The following is a 25,443-nucleotide window of genomic DNA, read 5'->3' as shown; positions in this document are numbered from 1 at the left end:
TGTGAGAAACCCAGCTGGCTGTCACTTCAGCTCACTCTTTCCCTACCACAGTGGCCTTGGTCTCCATGTCTGTCAGGCAGGGTGGTGGGATGATGTGGGAGGTCAGAGAAGCCACAAGTCTCACCAGCTACGGAAATCAGCACAGCCAAACCGGAGCCTATGCCCGTTCCGTCTGGGTAGTTATTGAGGGGTGAGGAAGGAACGGCGCTGTAGTCAAGGTGCTTGACAAGGTGGGAACGTGCAGTCCAGTCCCCTCCCCTGTGTTGTGCTCACCTGCTTCAGCAGGGACGAGGAAGGGTCTGAGGTGGTCATCTGCCCACACTCCCAACAGTAGGTGACAGCTACCAAGCACCTAGCGTACCCTGAGCATGGTGCTCGCCTCGTTCAGTACTTGGAGAAAAGGCCTCACTGTGTCACTTCAGCTATGCTCAGGTTGGGCTGGAGCTTGTGATCCTCTTGCATTGGCTGCCCAGATTGCTGCAATCCCAGGTGCGTGATCACACCTGGCTGGGAAACTGGAGCCTGGAGAGGTTGGGTCCCTGTCCACGGCCACTCAGCCACTAGGGATATGAAAGTCCTCTCCAAGGGCAGAGCAGGGCAGCCCAGTAAGTGAGGACACCTGAAGGGCAGGCTTCACTGTATCTCCAAGTGGGAGACTCCAGGAACCTGTCAGAGGACAGGGCTTTTTCTGAAGCGGCCACTAGGGTGCAGTGTGTATCCCCAAAACGGAACGCTGAGAGGCAGAAAAGCTCTCTTTAAGCTTTATAACAGTAGAACCAGTACTTTTTGTCACATTTTTATTTCCAATACTGTTCTCTCTACTGTTGGTATATATACAGGATATAGCCACAGTAGGAAACACAAGACAGGCTTTCATCCAACAGAAGACTTCAAAAACAAAAAAAGACCATTCCAAGCAGAGGGAGCAGCCCCAAAGGCTCTGCAGCAAGGCTGTTGGGCTGTGTGCTGTCGGAGCAAAGCTGAAAAGGAATCGGAGGTCCTGTAGGCCTGGAAGGTGTAGGGCCGAGGAGCCAATGGTACGATCTCGCTCACTGGTCAAAGAATCATCCTGGCCTCTGAATTGAGGCTAGACTGCAGGGAGGAGTGGGTAAGAGCCTGGGAGACCAGTCAGACCACTGCTATTCTCTGAGAGACAACGGTGACCTGAACCAAGATGGCAATGGAGGGGTGGTGACAGGTGACGGGATTGTAGAGGAACTGGGAATGTGCCTCAGTGGTAGAGCCCTTTCCTCGTTTGCAGGAGGCTCTGAGTTAAAAAAAAAAAAAAAAAGTCACTAGATCCTGGCTACATTTGTAGATAACACGTAGAAGATTTGCTGACAGCTGGGATGTAGGATGTGAGCAGGAGAAAGAGAGGAGTCAGGGATGATTTCAAAGTTTCTGGCCTGAGTGTTGGAAGACTGAATTTGCCATTTACTGAGATAGGAGAGAGTGTGGGAGGAGCGGGCTTGGGGGAGAAAATCTGTCCAGTAGGCGTTGCTCATGGGAGTCTGCAATTTGGAGACCAGACTGGTCTAGAGCTCTAATCTGGGGAGCTGTGGTTTATTTAAAGACGAGTGAGATGGCATCAGGAGGGTGGTGAAAGAGGTATAAGGCCAGGCCCTGGTCATTTCGTCCTTCGGGGCGGAGGAGCTGAGGACGGGGCCTCTGGCCACATCTTGCCTGGCCTCCTGCCTGCAGAGCAGCCCTGCCTAACCCTGTGCCTTTGCTCCTGCAGTTCCCTCTAAGTGAAGCACCAGCCATGTCCCTGAGGAGCAGGGTTCCAGTCTCCTGTGTGCAACAGGTGCCTGGGAACTGGGCTCAGAGTGGAGGGAAGGAAAGGCTTCTGGTGACTCCTCTGGAGGACCTGCCAGGTGAGGCAAGTTCTTCCCAGGTCAGAGACTACCGGAGAACTGAGGGGCTAAGCGGGCCCGACATAGTTCTTCCACATGCCCCCTGCCACCCAAACACTGCCTCCCATAGCCACAAGGTTTGTCTTCCCGCAGGAACCAGGGGCCAGGGCAAGTGTAAGGAGCTGGCCAGATGGGGACAGAAGCCTTCTCTGTGGCCCTGGCAGGGTTGTTGAAAGAGCCTATGGCAATCTGCATCTGAAAACTCCTAACAGCCAAGGGGGGTTGGTTGCGTCCCTGGAGGACCCAGAGGCCTAGTCCTAGCTTTATGGCTTCATGTGTGTGCCTGTGTGCCCCTGGCCCTGAGCAGCTTTGCATTTCCAGCTTCTGTGCCTCAGCCTCTACTCACCCAGGGCCCCCCCAAGGTGCCCAGCACCTTCTCCACAGGGACCTGGCCTAAGGCAAGAGCCGGTCCTGGCCGGTTCAGTTTCCACCTCCACTGAAGCCTTGAAGAGGGGACAGGGTGGAGAGTGGGTCAGGAGGCCTGGAAACCTGGTTCAAGGCCCAGACGGGAGGAGTACAGTTTAGGCCACATGGCCAGGCTGTGTCTGCTGGGACCAGGAGAGCAAGTGTGCGGAGGAGCATGTACACAAGAATACAAAGCCAAGAACGAGGACTCTCGAGGTGCTATGATGCCCAGCCTCGCCCCTTCCTTCCTTCCTGTACCCTCCAGAGGCTTCCCTCACCCCTGCCCCAGCCCTGGCCTGGCTTCAGTCCCCCCACACCCTTGCCTCTCTGAACTCTTCACCCACGCCCCTCCTTTCCACTCCAGCTCCCTCCTCCTGGCTCCGAAGGGTTCCTCCTGCAGCCTCCTGTCTCCCCCAAGGGGTCTGCACGCACCACTCCCTCCTCTCCCTCAGGTCTTTCCTCAGTGCCACCTTCCCTTCACACCTCCCACATGTTCTGTCCTCCCTTCCTGCTTTCCTTTCTTAGATATTTTGCATAGAATTTGAGCTCCATGAGAACAAGGACCCTTTTTTGTCTTCCTTGTGCCTATGTCTTGAATGCTAACATGGTGTCTGCCACCTTGTAGGCTCTCAGTGGAAAGGTTGCTCTGTGCGTAGGGCCTGACATGGGGACCGGACCCTGTAAGATGTTACCAGGACCAGGCCAAGAGTTGGAGGAGACAGCGGGCAAGGATTTTAGATGTACCCTACTGGCTTCCCTGCTCCAGAGACATGAGGATGCCAGGAAGTCAAAGTGTTCAGTGAGGGGACAGAAGAAGGTAGGATCTGGAAGCTTGGCCTGGACGGACCTCTCTGAGGTATGACCGAGGCCTTGAGCAGCATCTTCTGGAATTTCAGGAGGGAAAAAGGCCACCACGTCATGGTCACAAGGCCACCAAGGCCAGGAGAAAGGAGGAGGCCGTGTGCAGCGAGCAAGAGTCCTCCAGCTGCAGCCCAGCCCTGGTCCCCTAGCCCGATTCGCCTGGCTTGGTTCCTCCCAGCATGGGCTCCAGGCAAACTCAAGCCTCTCCCCACTTCCCTGGACTCTGGGTGATCTCAGCAGGCTCCTTACCTGTCGGCCTCTCACTCCCTATTCTCTTCTAGCTATTTCTTTTACATTTTTAAACATAAGATACATATACATATCACATTTATATATTATCAAACACAGTTGTATGATATATCCAGACTTCCCAAATTTCTCTCCGTTCTTGTCTGAGTTCTGGACAATATGAAAGGTTTAACTATGAGTGTTTATGAGTATGCACTCTGCCTGGCACTATTCTCACGTTTTACATTTACCAGAATACAACAGCAGGTGGTAGCCTTATTCCCATTTTACTACCACCTGAGACCCAGGGAGTCTGAGTAACTTGCCCCAAATCACACCCTTCTCACACCCCACGCCCACAAGTCCAGCGACTGCTAAAACTCAACGCGTCTGTGACCCAGCTTACCATCTTCCACTCCAAATGAGTTCCATGCCTGTGTTCTGCCCACACACAAGCCAGAAATGAAGCCATCTCTGATTCCTCACTCACTCCTTCATCCAAACCAAGCCCTTGTCCTGCCATTTGGGTGACTCCTCCTCATGGTTGGTTCTCATTACATTTGTTATTTTTTAGACAGGGTCTTACTATGTAGCTCAGGCTGGCTTTGAACTCATGACAATCCTCCTGCCTCAGCCTCCCAAGTACTGGGATCACAGGTGTACAGCCTGGAACATCACTTTTTCTTTAGGCCCACATCCCCCATCTCCTGGCCTGATCAAAGGAGCTTCTAAATCATCATACTATGTCCCTCACCTTCAACAGGAAGCCTGGAATGCTCCCCCCAAAGGCGTCATATGTTCAGCAGTGGGGCTTTAACACGTGACTGGATCAAGGGACTGCTGTACCTAACCAGTAGATTCTGGCTAGAGGAGGCAGGTTCCTGAGGGTGCGGAGGGAACCGCTTTCCTCCATCCCACCCTTCTGCCGTGTTTTTTGCCTTGGAGCGAGCCGACCATGACCACGGACTGTAACCGACTGTAACCGACTGTAACCATGAGCCCAGTGAGCCCCTCCCGCTTTAAGTTGTGGGGAGCTGCTGTTTGTCTTGGTAACTACAGAAACATCTGAGAAAGACATTTCCTCAGCCCCTGCCCTGGCAAACTGTAAAGGATGCTCTTACTCCTGGAAAGGACTTCCCTCATGCCCACTCTGCCACATCTTCTAGGAAGGCCGTCTCTAACCTCCGCCAGAGGCTGGCTATGCACCCCACTCCAAGTCCTATGGTCCCCATGGGTCCTTCTCTCCCCATCTTAGCTCCTTCCTCCTAATTGCCAGTCCCCATAGGCACCCCCAGTACCCAGGCTAACAGAGCTGTCAGTGAGTGTGGAACAGCTGGTTGTATGAGTGACGACAGGAGACGTGTTGATGCCACTTTCTGAACTGCAGAATGCAGGATGCTTCCTGCTCGGTCCCACCGCAGCAGGTCCTGAATCCCCTCTGCCACCCAGCTTCGGTGCCTGCTTCCCTTGAGCCCTATGTCGAGACTTTCTTGTCTCTGCACCTGTTGGAAGGGTTTTTCCATTTGTTTCTTCCTTTCTGACTATGGCCTTCCTCCACCAGGGAGAGCCCTGGGTCAGGAAGCAGGAGGCAGGCACGCCCTGCCCACTTCCACCTGTGTCAGACATCCCAAGTAAACACTGACTCTTGGAACAGGATGAAAACATCTTAACTTTTTATGTACAATTATTTTTCTATACAAAGCACAGAAACGTACGATATACAGATGGTATTAAAATATGAAGAAAAAATGTATCTAAAAGGCTGCTGAGGAGAGCTCTAACCAAAACAAAAAAAGCTTGAGAAATTCTGCTCTATACCCTTCAGCCCTGCCTTATATAACAAGAACTAGCCAGGGCCAGAGAAAGAGTAAACCCAGGAGCATGCAAAGTCTTATTCCAGGGTACCTTTGAGGCATCCCCAGAGTTGGCCCCTGCACCAAGCTCTGATTTTTCCCCAAACTGTCCCCTCCCTCCCCTCTGCCTCAAAGTCCAACATTCTGTGTCTGGCATCCTTTGTCCTGCACTCAGACCACAGGTCACTCACCCAGCCTCCCCAGCTCTCAGGGATGGAAGGAATTGAGGTCTCTCAGCCCCGTACTCCCACCTGGAGCGAAGGCTTAACCAGGAAGCTCCTGGGAGAACCTAGTGGGGGAGTCCAGCCACAGGAAGGCCCCTGGAGCGCTGTTGTGAAACAAGGCTTTCTTACTGGGGAGGGTGGGGGTGAACTTCTTAGAAGTGCTCGAGGGGCATGGAGCCACCTAAGGGTGGGGTGGGGGTTGCAGAGGGAGGAGCAAGAGAAGAGCTTGTGCCCAGGTTGGCCTTGGGCAATACAGTTATCCTGTGGTCTTCGGAGTTCTCCAGTCGCTGGCGTTTTCGCGGGGTGCTAATGAAGACCACGTAGATGACGCCACCTAGGTAGGCACCCAGGAGTGGTGCCACAATTGGCACCCACCACCACTTGTTACTGGCAAAGCAAGAAAGAGGCAGAGTCCTGAGGAGGAGGCCAATCCCCAGGATGGCACTCACTTCCTTCCCAGGCCAAGATAGGGTGAGCAGAGGGTCCACCCTCACCCTACTCCGGAGAATGCCCTCACCTGCAGCCCCAGGGAGCCTCAGCCTGACTCAGGAACATAGGTTTGAAGGTTCTGAAGCAAAACCTGTACCTGTTCTGGTCTCAGGGAACATCATGGAGCAGGACTCTCCTGGGCTGCCCTGACAGCCCCTGACCCCTCTGGGTACAGGGGACTCTTAGGCAACTCGCAGAAATGGGGCCCAGCAGGAGCAGTACCTGAACACCTCTTTGCCCCAGCCGGCAAGGAAGGTGAAGAAGCGAGGAGGCAGGTCCCGAGACGGGTTGATCGCATATCCCGTGTTCATGCCCAAGGACACCCCGATGATGACGACAAGGATGCCAATCACCAGGGCCTGGGTGCCCGGCAGTGCTGCGTTGTTCTCCTTGTCCGTGATGGCACAGAGACACAGCTGGAGCATCCCTGTCAGCACCACCTGAGAAGCATACACTCTAGCAGCCCACCAGGCTCATGCCCCAAATCCCAGCATACTGGCTGAATCACCTGTCAGTAAAGTCCCCATCCTGAGTTACTGTCCGCTTTATCACGGAGGAGGGGCGGGCTCGGGCAGAAGGGCACTGACCTCATTCAGGAAGCCACACCATAATGTCATGTAGCCAGGTAGGTAGGTGGCGAAAATGCCAGCAGTGGCTGTGGGGCCTGTCACTGTCAAATGTCCGCCGGAGAACTGCTGAATAGCCACTGTGGAAACACACTGAGCTCAGCCCCTGGCTAATGCCAGGCGCGGGACTACAGGCTGGAGGTCTCTTCTAGAGTTTCCAGACCACTGCACCAGCACCTGGTCTGCTCATGTTTCAGAGAGGGGCTAAAGCCAGAGGCGCCAGCCAGGGTAGGCCACTCACTGTAGAAGAGGCCGTAGATGGTGCCAGCAGCCATGAAGGAGCCCAGGAACTGACCCAGCACGTACACAGGGAACTTCTTCCAGGGCAAGCGGCGTAGAGCACAGTTGGCGAAGGTCACAGCTGCATTCATGTGGGCCCCTGTGGGAAGAGAGAGGTGTGTCATGCTGCGGAGAACAGAAGCAACAAAATGGATGATACCGCCAGCAACAATAATAGTGTGGATGTGGTGGCACACGCCTGTAATTCCTGCACTTGGAGGGCCAAGGCAGGAGGATCACAGCAAGTTCAAGGCCAGCCTGAACTGCATAGCACAGCCCTGTCTCGAAAAATAATAATAATAACTAATTAATAATGGTCAATATTATGGACTGTTTTCTGAGACCAGAGCCTTCTCGCACAACCTTTACAACTTCCCCGCCACCTCCATTTCACCGTTAAGGGAAGTGAGGAGCAGAGAAGGGAGATAATTTGCCTAAGATGACCTAGCTCAGTTGTGGGCTGCTTGTATCACTGAAAGATTTGCCATCATGGACCCAACCAGTCAAAATGGTGAGTCAGGGGAGCCCATGAAGAGTATGCAGAAGACACAGGCAGGAGTAAAGCCTTTAGAAGTGTCAGAGCTTCAAGGTTGTTCACAAAAGGAGCTGCCTGGGGGTGGGTAGGAAACAGTCTGCCCTGCCTGAGATACCCAGCCTCACCCAGTCAGGAGGGACCAGGGTTCACTCACCCGAGATGTTGCCTGCCACATGCACTCCCATGGTGACACCAAAGCCAAAACCCAAGTTGACACCAAGGTAGCTTCCATACAAGTTATTTCCTAGAACCATGTGGGCCACAGAACCAAGGCCGAACACCTGCAAAGGAGAGCTTCTGAGAGGGCTGCCTCCTCAGAAGCCCCAACCTCAGAGGAGAGCTCAGAGCTTAGTCCTAGCTCCTTCCCACACCCAGGCTCTGGTCCTGCCCAAAACTGCCCCCAAAGACCTCCCTCCCTGCTTTCTTCCTCTGGAACTTTCTCTTATGACCTCTGCTCCCCTCCCCCAGAGAGACCTCTCAGCCCAATGAGAGCTGGACAGTGAGAGTAAAAAGAACCAGAGGCAGAGGCCCTCATGCCCAGTCCTCACCAGGCCCACTTGAAGTTTGTGAGTAGGGACAGGGCTTCAAGACAGCTAGGGTGGACTGCACCCCTCACAGCACCTCACTTTCCAGGCTAGCCTGAAGGATGCTTCTAACAGCACTTCACAAGGGAGTACTATTTTATTCTCCCCATTTGGAAAATGGGCAACCTGAAGCTTAGGGAAATTGATTCACTTATCCAAGGTCACCAGTGCCTTCTTTGTATTTTGTTTTTGTGACAGCATCTTGAAAGTCACTAAACTTCCCAGGCCAAACTTAAATATTTGATCCTGCTACCTCAGCCTTCCAGTGTGCTGAGATTCTAGGCACATACCTATAATCAAGTTCAAGCCTACCCTGGGCAATTTAGCAATTTATTAATACCCTGTCTCGAAATAATAAATAAAAGGGCTATCCAGGTGTGGTGGTTCATGCCTGTAATCCCAGCACTCGGGAAACTGAGACAGGAGGATTGTTGCAAATTTAAGGCCAACCCGGGCTACAAAGTGAGATCAAGGCCTGCCTGAACTGCAAAGTGATAACCCTGTCTCAAAAAGATCAGTAAATAAATAAGTAAATGGGCTGAGAATGTAACTCAGTACAGAGGGCCTAGTTTCAATCCCTAGTATTTCAAATAATATATATATATATATATATTCCGTGCTGAAATGGTATGATATTTTGGGCTGGGCACGGTCATACACACCTATATTCCCAGCTACTCTGGAGAGTAAGACAGGAGAGCCACTGGTTCAAGACCAGTCTAGACAATTTAGTAAAACCCTGTCTCAAAAAAATTAAAAGGACTGAAGATGAACCCTGCACTCTCTAGATCCAATCCTCAGTACTGAAAAATACAGTTTAAAGAAGTGATATTTTTAGACAGATGGGTTAAATATAATAACTTCAAATTAATTTTATCTAGAGCATTTTGCTTGGATAATGTGGCTACAGGACACTTTAAATTACACGTGGGACTCACACGAAGCTTCCTGGGACAGCTTTGCTCAAGGTTTATGAAAGGAAACAGGGAGAACTATGGACACGGACGAGGGCTTCACTGGAAGCCCCTCGAGGGGGAAAGACCTTGCAGGGCCAAGGTCGGAAGGCAGCCGCGCTCACGGGTGAGTCTTAGCAGGTGCCCAAATGGGGGAACAGAGAGAACGTGCCACGAAGGCCAGGAAGAAACAGTGTCAGCACTGTCAGTCACGTTTGGCAATGGGGCCAAGGGCGTGAAGGCTGGAAAGCTCCCTTCTGGATGGACAGCCTGCGGTCATTAGTAACACAATGAGCACCGCCTCGCCCGTTTTGCTTATTTTGTTCACTTTTCTTTATGGTACTGGGGATTGGACCAGGTCCTCATGCACAGTAGGCAAATGTTCTTACACTCCGGGCTCATGAGGAAGAACTGACGGTGCCAGAACTCTTTTCTCTTTGAGAACTTGCTGGGAAGGCCTGTGGGGATAATGACATGATAAACAAGGGGCTCACGGGATGGAGGGGAGGGTGTTTCACGTTGCGTTCCTTTGCTTTGCTTCACTTTTCTCTTTCTTTTCTTTTCTTTTATTTTTTTTTTTGTACCAGGTGTGGAACTCAGGACCTTGCGTTGCCAGACAGCGCTTATGCTGCTGAGCTAAATCCCCGGCCCCTGCTTTGCCTTTCAGTGTTGGAGAGTGAACACAGCTCGCACTGAGCCACCCCACCCCTTCTGTTTTTATCCTGAGACAGGGCCATACTGTCAGGGAAACTGAGCATGGTGGTACACACTTGTAATCCCTGTACTTAGGAGGCAGGGGTAGGAGGTTGAATGTTTGAGGTCAGTCTGTCTCAAAAAATAAAATGACCTAGGGATACAGCTCACTGTGAAAGCCCTGGGTTCCCCAGCATTGTAAACAAACAAAAACTTCAAGGCTAGATCCTTGAGTTCGTGAGCACGGATTGGGTGTTCATGCCGCGTGCAGGAGGTGTGCCTTTCCCAACCTTGTGATGACATCAGCACATTACTCAGTCTGGAGTAAAAACAAAAATCGAGGCCAACCTTAAACTCGTGGTCCTACTGCCTCGGTCTCCCAAGTAGCTAGGGCTACATATGTGTCCCACCACGCTCAGTTTGTTATACTGGTTTAAATGGAGAGACTTGAACAAATTCATAGTCTGTGAGACACACAGACTGACAACAAAGGAGATAGAAAGGACACAGCAACATATGTGAAAGGACTGGGCGGGGGGACTAAGCAGAAGTGGAGGGGTCACCCAGGAAGTGGGGGCCTAGGTGAAGAGAGAGACATATGGAAGTACAGACAGATGACAGGCGGTGGGACTGACGAGAAGGCGAGGAGGTGGACTAACAGAGCCCACCTGATGATTTCTCTGACAAGGAAGAGATCAAGCTATTTGCTGATTTTAAAAATGATGGACAGAGAACAGAGCAGCTTTGAAGAAGTCTGAGAAACATGCGCGACTTCGGGGGAAGCAGAGAATAGGCAGCCAAGCAAGATCCAGGACAGGTGCAGGAGGGCCCAGAGATGGGCTGCTTAGGTGCAGGAGAAGACGCAGTAGGGGAAAACATTAACCAACAGAGTGGGCGGAGGGGCCAGGCTGACAGGCAGGTGGAGCTGTAACCCCATTCCATTCCTGTTTCCCATGTCAAAGCCATACACTAAAGATATTGAACGACTAGATGAACCCTACACAGTCTTCTGGCCCACACTAATCCACCCCAGCACAGGTTTGGAGAATGTGGCTTTGATGGTGTGAAGATTCGGTTCCTCTTGAAAAGTGAGAAGCTTGGGCACTGCTAGCCTGCATTCCTCCCTCCGTGGCCACGGCCAGCTGGGAGCATCAGCCACACCCTTCCACAGATGTGTGCTTTGCCATTGGCCAGGCTCCACCCTGCACTGATTCTCGGCCGTGGTATGAGCTGGCAATCCTTGCCCTGTGGCCAACGTGTACCCACATAAGCAGATCCCACTGGGCCCTGGACACAGACTCTAGGGCTGGAAGGCTCCAGCCCCTCCACCCCCGTCACCGAATGCAGCCAACAAACAGCCCGGAAGCCAGGTCCGAGAACAACAACCCTGGAGTTGTAGAGCAGAACAATCATTTCCCTCATCTTGGCTACAATAAATGGGGTCCAAGGTCACACTAGCCTTTTGGGGTAACAAAACCTTTACCCTGGTGATTCACTGAACTTCCTGTGAATTGAAAAGCTCCTACTTCTTGGCACAGGCCTGGCAACTAAACAAACAATAACATAATTCATGTCCTACATGAACCTAAATGTCACCACGTTCATCACAGGCATTATTTCCCTTCAGCCCCACAGCAAACCTGAGTAGCAAATGTTTTCGCAGTCACTTATAGATGGGGAAACTGAGGCCCAGAGATGGGTCTTGAACTGGAAGCAAAGACCTTTCCCCAGCTTAGAAGAGTCAACAAGCTACCATCTTAGAAAACTTGCCAACTTGGGGCTGTGGGTGCAGCTCTGTGACAGAGCACTCAAGGCCCTGGATTTGAGCCCCAGGATCACTGGAAAAATGAATCAAAAACAACAAAAAACTTGTCATCGCTAAACTAAGGGACAGAAGAAAGTGATGAAAGGGCAACACTGTGATACAACTGGACTAGATTTCGTCATAATTTAAAGTGTGACCTTGGGCAAGTGACTTAGTATCACGGGCCTCAGTTTCCCCATCTGTAAAATGAGGCTGGTTTTGTGATTTTTGTTTTTAAAATGAAGTCTCACTATGCAGCCTAGGCTGGCCTCAAACTCACAGCAACCCTCCTGCCTCAGCCACCACACCTAGATTAGATTCGGGGGCCAGTGTAATGATTTGAGAAGATGCTGCACGTAAGGGGCATAGTATCCTCGTGCTTGCTACGCAGTATGTGTTCAATAATTATCCAGATTAAAAGAAGAAGGCAGCTGTGGGCAGGTGCCAAGCCAGGATGCCAATCTCTGCTTTCCTCAAGAGCTCCCCAAAGAGGCACTCGCCTGCCTCTGAGGTTCCAAAGTGTAACAGCCTTCCCGAGAATGGAATGTCTGGTCAAAGATAAATTACCTTATTTGAGATTTAAGAAGAGACAGAACCTTGCCGGTTTTCTTACAGTTCAGAAACAAGAGCAAGGAAGGGATGAAGGCTAGGGGCAGGGTTTAGGAAGAGAGAGTACTGAGAACATTTGTGGTAATAACGAGGGGCCAACACGGGTGCCCTGGATGCCGGCACAAGGCCTTCTTCACACTCTGCTTCTAGCTCAGTGCCAGAGCTCCAGGTTACCAAGAAGGGAGCTATGCTCTGAAAGGTTAAAGGCTTGTGGATGATCACACAGATGGAAGATGGCAGAGGGGAAATTCAAAGCCCCTGAACCACTGGCTTCCGGATACTCACGTGCTGAGAAGATGGGCATGACAGCCAGGGACAGACCTGCCCCAGGAAAACTGCTGCTGACAGGCTCAGGGTCAAAATAAGATGCCAGTGTCTAGTGTTTCTCCAACACACAGTCATTTTTTCTGGACAGTTTTTATAACTGCTACTCATATCCTAATGATACTAAACGTTACCACTCTCCTTTCAATTTAATCTCTCTCTGTCTCTGTCTCTCTGTCTCTCAATTTGATTTTGTTTCTTGACACAGGGTCTCACTATATAGTTTAAGCCGGACTTGAACTCACTACGTAGCCGAGGCTGGCCTCAAACTCAGGGTAATACCCCTGCCTCTGCCTTCCAAGTACCACTGCAACTCTGTTGAACTCAAGAGCCCTGTATTTATGTCCTGAATTTTCCCTCTGGCATTTCAGATGGTCACATTCAAATGAACATCACCTTTGGCCTGAAACGGCATAGCCCACCGGCATTTACCCCACTTTTCATGCCTGTGGTCTCCTTGTTAATCTTCTACAACTCTTCTATCACACGCTGTCTGTTCCATCCCCACCCCATTACCTGTGGCTTATGGCTCAATGCTTCCTTATGACAACAGCCTCTTAACTGGCTCCATCCCCTTGCCTGTCCTCCTTACCCTCTGCATTGCAACCATGGTGACTTCTAAGATGCAAGTCCGACCCTGTCACTCCCCTACTTGATAACTTCAGGGTCTCCCCACTGCCCTCAGGGTTAATTCTCAAAGCTTTTTATCAACCGCTTTCTTCCTGGTTTTTCTTCTTGCCATTCCCAGGCATGACTACTGACACTCAAGCCCACAGCTCTGACCTATCCTGGCGTGTTTTGAACCTTTCCATGGGCACAAGTTCTGAAGGTTGAGAGGGTCAGGAAAATACTCCACGCTCTGCTACAAAAAGACTTGGTGCAATGTTGGGGGTGGTGGCACACATCTGTGGGAGGCTAAGGCAGGAGCACTGCAAGTAGAAGCCCAGGCTGTGTGACCTAGCAAGACCCTGCTGCAAAATAAAAACCACAACAGCCTGGCTGGGGATGTAACTCAGCGCCAAGACCTGGGCTCAGTCCCAGTACTTCCCTCCCCAAATAGAAGGTGGTGACAAAGGCCTCTCTCCTTACATTCCTCTACTCATTTCTGAGGATCCCAGCTCAGAAGCAGAAAGAGCAATGGATCCATAGAGTCAGCAGTGGGGAGAGCTCAGGAACTGCACCCCACCCGCCCCATGTCACTAACCTACTCACCATCATGACATACGTGCTCATGAACTCAGCCAAGAATTCTCGCACCATCTCCTTCTGCAGAATTGCTTGTAACTTCTTTGGCACAGGTGAGGAGCCCATCTTGGAGCTGCGGGTGGACCTGAAGCAGCAGCCCAAGCCCAAGGACAGAAAAGAGACTCAAGTCCATCTGCCATCATCGGCCCTTCAACTCAAGGCTGAGTTAATAGGTAATCCAGCAGCCTTCCCTGTGTACCTCCTCGTGCCCAGGATAGGTGAGGTAGCAGGAAGAGGTGGTTTTCAACAGGGATCTCAGTTGTCTCTAGGGCAGGGTAGGTGTTTGGAAGCAGAGGCTAAAACCCAGAAGGAAGGTGTGGGCTGAAGACAGCAATCAGCACAGAGAGGGAACCATTCATTCTGTCTGTACGAGAGTGCAGAAACAGGCAAGCATCCCTGCACACAGAGCTGGCTGCTATGAAAGGTAAGCAGCAAGTGCCTGTGTGTGTTAGAAGCTGATGTGGGAAAAGTAGGGCACACATGGGAGTGCTGGCCGGGACTAATCTCACCTAGGGTAGTCAGGGTCAGCCTCACTGAGCCGGTGCAGTGGGAAGCACACAAAGGACATGCAGGAGAAGTCATGTGGTAACTGCAAAGAGCACTACAGGCAGAAGGCCTGGTCACAGGACTCTGAGCACCTCCCCAGAAAGCAAAGGAAGTTGAGCTGGGCACGGTGGTGCACACCTGTAATCCCAGCACTCTGGGGAGGCTGAGGCAGGAGGATCATAAGTTCAAGCCCAGCCTGAGCAATTTAACAACTTAGCAAGAATCTATTTCAAAATTAAAAAAAAAAAATTTAAAGAGAGAAGTGATGTGATCTAGTGCAAAGGCACTGAGTTCAATCCCCAGACCCAGAAAGGAAGAAAGAAAGAAAACAAGGAAGGAAGGAAGGAGAAAAGAAAAAGGATGGAAAGAAAAACAACCACGGATATAGCTCAGCATGAAGGCCCTGTACTAAAAAAAAGTTAAGAAGCAAAGGGTATGGTGTGGCTGAGTCAGGAGGAGCCTTGGGCAGGGGCAAGTGGAGAGGTACAGCAGCCTGCATAGTGAGGGCTTTGCCAGTGCAAAGAGCTGAGCTTGAGAGGCCGGGAGGGGAGGAGGCTAGCGCAGGTGAGCGCCACCTGCACAGGAACCTTCAGATCCACTGCCTTCCCGACCCTCGTCCATCCCTAGAGCCCCGCCCTCAGGTCCCACCCTTCCTCGTGATTGGCTGCACTATGGGGCCAGGAGAAACTGGTGGGAGATGCCCTCCTTCTGGGACCTTGTAGGCTACCAGGTGGGTTGAAAAGAGGGGAGTCAGGGGAGCAGCTGCCACAAAGGAGAGACTGAGGGCGGGCAGAGAAGGCGCTGAGAGGGCTGACCAGAGGACAGGACTGAGGTGGGGAAAAGTGATGGGGAGCTTACCACTTCGGCCTGCTTGCTTGAGCCATATTTTGTCTTTTAGACTTTTAAATACTGTGAAGCCAAAGAGAGGTCACTAAGCATAGGGGACATAGAACTTGGCCCCCATATTCTCATGAGACTTCACGACCACCACCACCAGCACACCCCCAAGCCACGGGGCAGCTCCTATTAGTGAGCCTCCATCAACCAGCCGAACTGCATGGGAGGGCAGTGCGGACTGGGTGACCTCAGCCAATGGGGAGAGGCCCTAGGGTCCCGCCCATCCACCCTGCTGGCCTCAAGAGTCCTGACCTCTGGAAGGGCCCTTCAATGGTCCTCCTGCCCTTCCCAAACCTGCAACCCACCCAGATTTGGATGGTGCAACACCCACAGCCTCCCCTCTGTGGCTGCTGACTCTCACACTGAGTGCCTAAACTGCAACCCAACACCACTTCTTTAGTGCCAAGTGCCAGCACTACTGCTCTTAACATGAAGGCTTGGCTGATGGGGCGAGGCTACCGCGACTCCGCCTGCCTGCCTGTGCCTTCTGCAGCCTGCACCATCGCCACTGCCACTTTAGTCCAACCTCAGTTCCTCTCGCTGCTAACTTAAACTAGCTTTGCAGAAACCACACCCACACCCACACCCACACAGGATGAGGCCTGGAAAATCCACTTAGCCTGTGCCCCTCCTTGGCACAAAGCCTTCCCTTCGGTTTCCTTTTTTTTTTTTTTTTTTTGAGACAAGTTCTCACTATGCAGCCGACTGGCTGGCCTCCAACTCCCGGTGATCCTCCTTCCTCAGCCTCCCAGATTACAGGCATGCACCGCCATGGCCAGCCCCCTCTCACTTTCCTAAAACTTCCCCTTGGGTGCTTTATTTTTTTCAGAAACTGACGTCTTGAGAATAACGCTTCAGGTTCCCTCATTCTGTGAGTCCTTGTGCCCTAGCCCAGTTCCCTCTGACTGCAACACGAAGGCACATCCTCAGCCATGGGCACAGAAACTCGCTACCCAGCCCCAGCCCCAGCCCCCAGGGCAGAAGGCAGTCAGCAAACCAGCAGCCAGCCTTCTCAGACTCGCCTCCTTCTGCCTTGGTCCTGGAGGTCTAGTGATGGCTTTCTCCTCCCACCCTGAAACAAGAGAAATAGCCTGAGTCTTGCCTTTAGCTGTGACAGGGTAAGGGGCTGGCTCAACTGACAGCTGCCATCCCTTCAGGTCTCCTGAGGGTGGACTGGGGCGACACTCTCCTCCTGCCACCGAGGTAACCAAGAAGCCACTGTCCTGGCCACACCGGCAGGAGTCAGTGCTCACATCCAGGCGTGGCTGCCCCCTCTCTGAAGAAACTGCCCCTGACCGGCAGGGCTTGGGGAGGATCTGGGCCCGTTATACCGTCCTCCAAATCCCGGGGCCCCCGTAGGCTACGGTTAACACCGTTAAACCTCCCGAATATTCCTGGAAAGCAGAGGCAAACCTGATTATAGCCCCGCTATTTTTGAGGAGACTCGGCAGCTGTCAATCAAGTAGTTGCCTCTCCCCATGTTTTTCAACTGTCACCAAGTACAGCTGGGACTGTCCTGGGCACCTAGCACCTACTATAGATAGCTACCCTCACTGCGGCAGGCTTGCATTTGAACCAAACAGCATAATTGAATTTGGACCAATCAGTAGGCTTGAATCCGTAGGCTAGAATTTGGACCAATCAGCAGGCTCAGATTTGCACCAATCACAGGCCTGTTACTGTTATATAAACCGCCTTCCTCACATTTGTACAACTGGTCTAGAAGACTTCATCTGCTTCCCTGGTATCCCTGCCCCTCACCCCTCCGCCTCTGTGCTGTAGCGCAGCCTTGTCTAATAAAGCTCCTTGCCAGTGTTCTGAAAATTTGCTCTAATTTATTTCTCTGCAGCTTGAAAGCTTTCGTATGAACTCTGAACTCCTATAGGCAGAGTGGGGAGCTTTAAAAAGAACAGTAGAGCTGCACATGGTGGTAGGCCTGTTATCCCAGCACTGGGGAGGCTGAGGCAGGAGGATCATTATGAATTCAAGGCCAGCCTGGGCTACATAAGCATGTTCAAAGCCAGCCTGCACTATGTAGGGAGACACTGCCTCAAAATAAATAAATAAATAAACAAATAATTTTAAATTAAATTTTAAAATGCCGTAGACACTAACAGCAGCTAGTTCTGAAGAGTTCCAGGAAATGAATTTGAGGGAGATCAGCAGTACCTGGCAGAGGCTGGAAGTGGTGGTGTTAGCCTGTGGCAATCGGCAGTGAGTGGCATCAACCAAAGCAGAGGCCCGCAGCAGCAGACAGCAGCAGAGACCAGCCTTGGAGATCAAGGGTGAGCATCACTGAGCAGCACCAGCAGGTGCCATCCAGGGACAGCCAAGCCAAGGCAGCGGGCGGAGAGCAGCAGCACTGGCGGGGAACCTGGAACACTAGCAGAAGCTGCTAAGAAGAGATGAAGCAGCTGCCCAGAGTTAGCCTTGGGTACCAAGGAGCTGCTGGGGAGGCTTAGAGCTGGGGAGCAGAGATGCTAAGGGCCTAGGGTGCTAAGCGCACAGAGTCCCAGTACCGGAACACCAGGGGCTTGAGCCACTGGCGTTCAAGACATGGAGCTGCACTTTGCCAATTAATCATTTCCTCAGCTAGTGAGCAGTACCCCCGTGCTCTACTGAGAGTCCCTTCAGTACATTCTCCTAACCTCCACTCCACCCAGGCACCTGGTCCTCACAGCAGCAGCCTCTGGGTAAGGAAACTGAAGCACAGAGAGAGGATGGGCTTTGCCTGTGTCACAGCAACACATGATTGAGCTAGAACAGAAAACCAAGCCTTTAACACCAGCTGATGCTCTTCTCCCAAACAGTTCCACAATCTCCTCTTCCCTGTATGGTCTGAAGGGCATAACTCTTCTCAATTTGTGCCCTGAGGAGCCACCCTGTCCCTAACCTGCCTGGAAACCCACTCACCCTGCTGAATACCCTTCTGTTTCTTCTGGGCTCTGTCTGGGGAGCTCCTCGGTTAAAGCAGGTCTTGATCTTGTTCCTCCAGCCCTGGCTCAAGCTGCATGCCCAGCTGTGTCCCCAACCTAAAGCCTGCCTCTTCTGAAGCCCTCTCCAGTGGAGAGGGGAGGGTTAGAGCTCTTCCAGGGGAGAAGTCAGTAGGGCAGGGGTTTGGCCATTGCCACTTGAGACAAGTCCAGGCTCACTGCCCAAAATAGCATCCTCCTTCTGCCAGCAGCACTGTGGAACCAGAGCTCTGAGGCAACCCTCCCGAGGTAAGAGGTGGAATTCCTGGTGGACGCTCTGGGACTCAGTCCTCTAAGCCAAAGGTCGGGCCTGTCTGTAATGCCAGAGCCTGAGGTGACCACTCCAGGCCTTCAGACTCATGAAGGGTACAAAGACCCCTGAGCTCAGCTACGGGAAGACCTATGAAGAGGTAGAAATTTCTGGAGATCAATAACCAGGTAGAGGGTAGAAGAGGAGATCCCAGGTCAGTCCTCAGGGACAAGAGACTCAGGCCTGTTCTCCAGGGGCCCCAGGTCTGAGAGGACATAGGACACAAAAGCCATATATGCAAGGAAATCCTAGCCCAAGAGAACAGGAGGAAACATAGGTCCTCCCCTGAGGAAATCGCTTCCCTGGGAAAGCCAAGGCCTCTGCAAAGAAACCAAAGTCGAGCCAGTGGGAGGCTCCCACTTATGACTGTGGGAACTCAGGGGGGAGCCAAGACCAGCAACAGGGCCTGGCTAGACCTGGAAGGACAGGGTGGGAAGTTGGGGGTTTGAGCTGATGATGCAGTGCTGTGACATGAAAGAATCTTTGCTGACACGCAGACTATAACGACACCTGCCAGTGGAGTGGCGGGCAGTGGGCAGTCGTCCAGGAATCTTCCTATGCTGACAGTCCCTTCCTGGGAGAGACTATAGGAGTCACTTGCCTGACACTCTAATCTGAGAATGAAACTGTCCTCTAGAGGGTGCCAAAGACCGGGCCAGGCCTGCAACCTGCATAGCCCAGTCCTTGCTACAATACAGCCCATCCCAACCTGCCCATAGGTCACTGCAGGAAGAAGTAGGAGTAGGCTGCCTGGGCTTCCTGGTCAGAAACCTTCCTTGGGGATGAACTCCCCTGAACCCCAGAAATCTGAGGTTCTGCCACTCAGGCCCCTCTGTAGATCTCAAGGAGGCTTGGAATACTGTGTCCCTTCCTTTGGAGAGGAATGCACACTGTAAGAGGAGACACTGGCCTTTAGTCCTGTCCTAGGTTTGCTATCAGGGTCAAGGATGAGGGAAGGTCAAAAGGGAGCTGGGGGGCCTGGGGATTTAGCTCAGCGGCATAAGCGCCTGCCTTGCAAGTGCGTGGTCATGAATTCAATCCCCAGTACCAATTAAAAAAAAAAGAGAGAGAGCTGGGATCTCAAATCAGGTTTGATCTTGGGCAGAGTTAGAGTGAGCTGGTGTCAGGCTGGTGAGGGGCAACTAGAATCCATGCTGGGGCCAGGGATGGCAAAGAGTTCCAGCAAGCGAAAGGGAACCGAGGATAGTCAAAGACAAGATGGAAGGAGTAACCCAGTCTGGAGGGGACAGCGTCCTACAGAAGAAGTAGCACTGGACCAGAGTCCTCCCAGATGAGCCAGAGAAGGAGACCAGTGACAACTGAAGCTTCGGAGGCCAGCAGGGCTGTAACTGTTCTAGTCTATTCAGGAATGGCCTAAAGAGAGCTGAAGTCAGTGGGGTTACCTGAGGGTCCATCTGTTTCTGACTTTATCCTAAGGGGCAAGGAGCCACCAAAGGTTCCCAGTGAAGAGTAGAGTGAAGGCTACCACCCAGGCCCCTGAGCCCTGGGCATCCAACAGCTGGGGACACAGATGAGCCTGGCTCTGGAAGATGCCCAGGTTGGGAAAGGACCAGGAACTCTTGGCCCTGAGCATTCATCCTGGGAATCCATGGGCCAGGGTCAGGATTCTGGAGAACTGGAAGAGAAATGAGAAGCAGCCAGTGGAGGAAATGAAAACCCAGACACTCGGACTGCCAAAGCCTGGTGGAAGGCAGATGGCCCCTGTGGTCCCAGAGTTGGGTGCTGGGCAGCTAGGCAGGTATTGCTGAGAGCTGCCAATGTGAACTGGGGCTGGGGGTCTAAAAACACAGAGGCCAAGGGGGCAAGGCCACTTGGAGGAGCTGGGCATGGTGGCCCATGCCTGTAACCCCAGCTAATCAGGAGGCACCCTGGGCAATTTCGTGAGATCCCATCTCAAATTTTTTTTTCCTGGTAGCAGGGATTAAACTCACGATTGTGTGCTTGCCAGGCAGACACTTACACCACTGAGCTAAATCCCTCAAATTTTTAAAATCAGATTTTATTTGTAATTTTATTTATTTATTTATTTTTGTCTTTTTCCTTTTTATCGGTACCAGGGATCGAACTCACGACTGCCTGCTTGCAAGGCAGGTGCTTATGCCGCTGAGCTAAATCCCCAGCCCCTATTTGTAATTTTAGATACTGATCATATTCATTACAGAGAATTTGTACCTGTACATGGTATAACTTGATTCTGTTTTTTTTTTTTCCATTTTCCCTGTGCTCCCTTCAACCCCTCCTCTCCTTCCCATTTACAAGAGCTTTGTTTCCATTTCCTGTCTCAAATTTTTTTTTTTTTTTTTTTTTTTTTTTGTATTTTTACCGGTACCAGGGATCGAACTCATGCCTGCTTGCAAGGCAGGCACTTATGCCGCTGAGCTAAATCCCCAGCCCCTGTCTCAAATTTTTTTATTGTTGTTTTGTTTCGAGACAGGGTTTTGCTGTGCAGTTCAAACTGGCCTTGAACTCACTTTGTAGCCCAGAATGGCCTCAAACTCTCAGCAATCCTCCTGCTTCAGCCTCCTGAGTGTTAGAATTTCAGGCGTGTGCCACCATGCCTGGCTTCTGTCTCAGATTTTTTTAAAAATTAGAAGGGCTGGGGATGTACCTTAGTGCTCCCTGGGCTCAATTTCCAGTACTGCCTGAAAAAGAGAAATGAGAAATAGGGTAGAGAAAAAGGTCAGCTGTGAGGAGAGAATAGGTAGCTAACAGAGCCACAAGAGCGGAAGTGAGTGGTCGGAATTATAAGGAATTTGTCAGGGAATAGCACACTCCTGCAGTCCCAGCATTCTGAGAAACTGGAGCAAGAGGATCTAAAGTGCAAACAGAGGCTGAGCAATTTAGCAGTTTAGCAAGACCCAAAAATAAAAACTAAAAAGGGTTAGCAATGTAGCTCAGTAACTAGACGGTGGGTTTAATCTCCAGGACCGGGGAGACAGATGAATTTGACTTTCAAAGAAACAATATTTGGGACATACTTATACTAAAAAATTATTCCTTTCCTCCTCGATTTTTTTCGTGGCATTGGTGGTCAAACTCCTGGCCTCAGACATGTTCCAACTGAGCAGCACTCCCCAGCCCCTGGAAATGGTATTTAACTGGGCAGCCTGTTTTTATCTGCTAAAGCTAGCGACATCCACTCTAAGCCACCCTAAAGACCCTCCTGTGTGCCTGATCTGGGTTGAAATCCTAGCTGGACACTGAATTCACCCTACAGCTCCAGCTCAGCCTCTGTTTCCCTGTTTATCCATGAAACAGGGTTGGAGGATATGAATGAGCTACTTTTGGCAACCAGAGTGCATGCAGAAAAAGGTCTGTGAAGCTAGCAACTGACTATCAGGTCAAAACCCGACTTGGTGGACATGATAAACTGGCTCAAATGAATGTGAAGCACTGTGGCGCTACAGTACAAATCTTGCAAATACTGATACATTCATGTTATGGTTTGTGTCTAGCTATTGCTCCAAAGCCTCATGTACTTTTAGATGGGGCTCTTGCAAAGGTAGCTGAATCAGAGTTTGTGATCAGTTCATGGCTCAATGCTAAGATTAAGGGTGCTTGTATTAAAGGTGCTGGAGTTAAGGCTGGGTGATTACTGGATCAGTCCACTGATTGGATTGGCATCGCCCTAATCCCAGGAGTCAGGATAAAATAAAAAGGGCATAAAAGAGGCTTATTCCTTCCTTCCTTAGCTTGCTTTTGCTGTCTTCTGCCATCATGAACTACTTCTCTGCGATGTCCCTCTGCCAAGCCACTTGCCTTGGAGCCAGCCAATTATGGACTGAAACCTCTACAGACTGTGAGCTAAATAAACCTTTCTCCTTTTAAGTTTGGGTGTCAGGTATTTTGTCTCAGCAACAAGAGAAAAGTAACTAAGACAATCCTTAAGCATTTGGCCCTTCATTTAAAAATTGTTAAGACTATTTATTTATTTATTTTCTAATCAATGTGGTACTTGAAAAACTTTTTAGAAAATAGAAATTGTTGAGCTTTGGGCTGGGGTATAACTCAGTGGTACAGCATGTGCCTAGCATGTGTCAGGCCATAGGCTTTATACCCAGCACCATAAATAAAAAAATATGAACACACAGCTAAATAAGTGAACATAATAGTTTACAATTGGAACCAGGCATAGTGGTGTATACCTGTAATACCAGCACTTAGGAGACTGAAGCAGGAGAACTGAAACGAGCCAGGCCAGCCTGGCCTGCATAAGTGAGCTCAAATCCTGCCTGAACTACACAGAGGGACCCTGTCTCAAAAGACAGAACAAGAGCGGGGCATGGTGGCTCACTCCTGTAATCCCAGCCGTTGGGAGGCTGAGGCAGGAGGATGGCTGTGCATTTCAAGACCAGCCTGGGCTACAAATTGAGCTCAAGGCCAGCCTGAGCTGTATAATGAGACCCTGTCTCAAAAAGATTTTATAAAGGGCTGGGGATTTAGCTCAGCGGCATAAGCGCCTGCCTTGCAAGCAGGCAGTTATGAGTTTGATCCCTGGTACCGATAAAAAGGAAAAAGACCAAAAAAAAAAAATACATACATATACATATATATATATATATATATATATATATATAGATAGATAGATAGTTGGTTTCCTACTGTCTTGTTTTTGGAATCCAGTATCATTCCCATTGTTTGTTTTCTTTTGTTTTTTGTTTTATTCCCTTTAAAAAAAAAAAGCCTACCACTGGGCTAAAAACTTTTAAAAGTTGAAAGAGCAATGCAATGGGGCATGCCTGTAACCACAGCACTCAGGAGACGAAGCCAGAATGATCACTGAGAGTCCAAGACCAGGTGGGCTACACAGTGAGTTCAAGGCCAGCCTAGGCTACATAACAAACCGCTGTCTTAAAAGGGAAAAAACAAAGAACATTTAAATCCATGTCTGAGCTGGGCATAGCAACCAGAATCAGGGAGGCTTAGACAGAAGAGTGACAAGTTTGAACCCCATCTACGCAGCTTAGCAATTTGATGAAGCTCTTTTCCAAAATAAAAAGGGTCTAGTAAGTATTGCTCATTGCAAAGGCTCTGGGGTCAACCTCTGGGTGCCAAAATAAAAGACAAATTGAGTCCAGGCTGGGGACATAGCTCAGTGGTTTCTCAGTGGTAGCCTAGAATGAGCAAGACCCTGGGTTTGATTCTCTGTGCCACAAAATAAAATCTCAGATCCTTTTCTTTTAGTGCTTAAGCACCTAAAGACCAACACCTTCCCATGACAGCTACTGTTGATATTTTGATAAGCTTTCTTCTAGTTCTATTTTTTAATATTTTTTTTGTACCGGGAATCGAACTCATGACTCTGCATTTGCAAGGCAGGCACTTATGCCACTGAGCTAAATCCCCAGTCCCGCTTCTAGTTATATATATATATATATATTTTATATATATATATATATATATTTATATATATATATATATATATATATCCTACCCCCATTGTCAACAATAAATGGAATGATATTTTATATGTAACTTTTCTTCATATTGGGTATTGAACCCAGGGCCTTTACACTGAACAACATTGCCAGCCCACTATATATATATATATTTTTTTTTTTTTTTTTTCATCAGTACCGGGGATCAAATTCATGACCGCCTGCTTGCAAGGCAGGTGCTTATGCCACTGGGCTAAATCCCCAGCCCAATATTTTTTATTTTGAGACGCCACCTTTCTAAGTCTCTATGCTGCTGAGGCCACGTAACATTTTATACCGCACTTTTTCCATTCTGTGCCAATAAGCCCACATCCACCTAATCTGTATGGATGTCCAGGAGCCCACCTGATGGATCTTTCACACTGTGGGATGCTCTTACTGGTGGACATTTAGAATATCTCTGGTTTTAAGCATATCTGACTGTTCTCTTATGAACAGCACAGGGCACACACAATTGGTTGAAATACAATTAGTAATAAAAATGCAAATAAATATTTTTAAAAATTAAATCAAGAAACAGAAATAGCTTAAGATTCTTTTTTTTTTTGGTCTTTTTCATTTTTATCGTTACCAGGGATCAAACTCACGACTGCCTGCTTGCAAGGCAGGCGCTTATGCCGCTGAGCTAAATCTCCAGCCCCAATAGTTTAAGATTCTAATAACTAACTGGCGCATGGTGGCATAAGCGTATAGTTCCAGCACTCTGGGAGGCTGAGGCAGGAAGATTACAAATTCAAACCCAGCCTGGAAAATTCAGTGACCTAGTAAAGAGTTTTTTTTTAATCTTTTTTTTTGTTTGTTTTTTTGTTTTTTTGGTACCAGGGATCAAACTCACAACCTCACACTTGCCATGCAGGCACTTGTGCCGCTGAGCTAAACCCCCGGCCCTGTCTTAAATTTTAAACATAGGGCTGGGAATGTCACTCAGGATAAATAACCTAGGTTCAACCCCCAGTATGCTTGAAAACTAGCTGGGTATGGTGGCAGACACTCACAGTTTCAACAATCTGGGAAACTGAGGCTGGAGAATCACAAGTTTTAGCCCAGCTAGCAGCTCAGTGATTAGTGACACTCTGTCTCAAAATTTAAACAGGGCCAGGTATGGTGGCACACAGGAGGATCACTGTAAGTTCCAGGCCAGCCTGGGCTACAAAGTGAGCTCAAGGGCAGCCTGAACTGCATAGTGAGACCGTGGCTCAAAAAGATAAAAAGGACCAGAGAGGCAGCTCAGTGCCAGGTCCTCAGGTCCTCGCTTGAACCCCAGTACTGAAGAAAAAAAGGAAAGAAAAGAAGCTAAGCTTTCACTGGAGTAAACGTCCCCTTCCAAATTCCCTTCTCAGTACAGAGCAAGGTAGCAGCTTTCTCAAGATCACTCAGAACTAGGACTGACCCGAGCACCCCAGCCCCAACTCTCATGCTTCTCAGAGTCTCGCATGAGCCTCCAGCCTAGAGCAAACACAGGTTAAGGCAGACAGGATCAGGCATGGCCCCCTGCTAAGGACAAAAATTCTGCAAGTCAAGGAACCAGAATTTAAATGTGGCCTTTGTCTACTCCAAAGTTGCTGCCAGCTGCTTAACTTGGGACGGAAAGCAGTGCTGAGGTCCAGACTTTCACCTTGTAGTGTAAGCCATGC

The 25,443-nt window shown here is 50.2% G+C and overlaps 1 protein-coding gene, 1 long non-coding RNA gene and 1 other non-coding gene across 11 annotated transcripts; 2 read left to right on the top strand and 1 right to left on the bottom strand.

The window, feature by feature from the left end:
* Positions 1-5,063: 5,063 nt before the first annotated feature.
* Aqp7 (aquaporin 7) lies at positions 5,064-18,139 on the bottom strand. 9 transcript variants are annotated; one of them, XM_063226562.1, is made up of 10 exons: positions 17,982-18,132; positions 17,238-17,339; positions 16,091-16,140; positions 15,030-15,080; positions 13,593-13,710; positions 7,568-7,694; positions 6,841-6,978; positions 6,561-6,679; positions 6,196-6,413; positions 5,064-5,871 (listed from the first exon to the last, which is right to left on the bottom strand). In XM_063226562.1, exons 4-10 carry the CDS (start codon positions 15,053-15,055, stop codon positions 5,637-5,639), a joined length of 981 nt encoding a protein of 326 aa, XP_063082632.1. In that variant the 5' UTR covers positions 15,056-15,080; positions 16,091-16,140; positions 17,238-17,339; positions 17,982-18,132; the 3' UTR covers positions 5,064-5,636. The 9 variants fall into 9 exon arrangements, with proteins under 9 accessions (XP_063082632.1, XP_063082640.1, XP_063082624.1 ...); XM_063226570.1 differs by having other exon boundaries at positions 17,238-17,442; positions 17,982-18,126; XM_063226554.1 differs by lacking the exon at positions 17,238-17,339 and having other exon boundaries at positions 17,982-18,134.
* LOC111757132 (small nucleolar RNA U13) lies at positions 9,869-9,968 on the top strand. Its single transcript, XR_002791511.1, has one exon. It is a non-coding gene; the product is annotated as a small nucleolar RNA U13 (small nucleolar RNA).
* Positions 18,140-18,194: 55 nt separating the features above from the next.
* LOC134470729 (uncharacterized) lies at positions 18,195-22,199 on the top strand. The gene is made up of 2 exons (XR_010039860.1): positions 18,195-18,289; positions 22,064-22,199. It is a non-coding gene; the product is annotated as an uncharacterized LOC134470729 (long non-coding RNA).
* Positions 22,200-25,443: the final 3,244 nt, after the last annotated feature.

The sequence above is a fragment of the Cavia porcellus genome, unplaced genomic scaffold (assembly GCF_034190915.1).
Source record: "Cavia porcellus strain 051 isolate PalLab524CR breed Dunkin Hartley unplaced genomic scaffold, mCavPor4.1 scaffold_1, whole genome shotgun sequence".
Taxonomy (NCBI): Eukaryota; Metazoa; Chordata; class Mammalia; order Rodentia; family Caviidae; genus Cavia; species Cavia porcellus.
This window is presented reverse-complemented; position numbering and strand designations above follow the sequence as displayed.

Bases quoted from the DNA above. Each gene is read 5' to 3' on its own strand.
- Aqp7 (XM_063226554.1), bottom strand. From the start codon at position 15,055: ATGGCTCAAGCAAGCAGGCCGAAGTG. The intron at 6,979-7,567 runs GTGAGTGAACCC...CTCTTCCCACAG, and splicing joins TGTGGCAGGCAACATCTCGG to GGGCCCACATGAATGCAGCT. The intron at 6,414-6,560 runs GTCAGTGCCCTT...TATGCTTCTCAG, and splicing joins GGTGTGGCTTCCTGAATGAG to GTGGTGCTGACAGGGATGCT.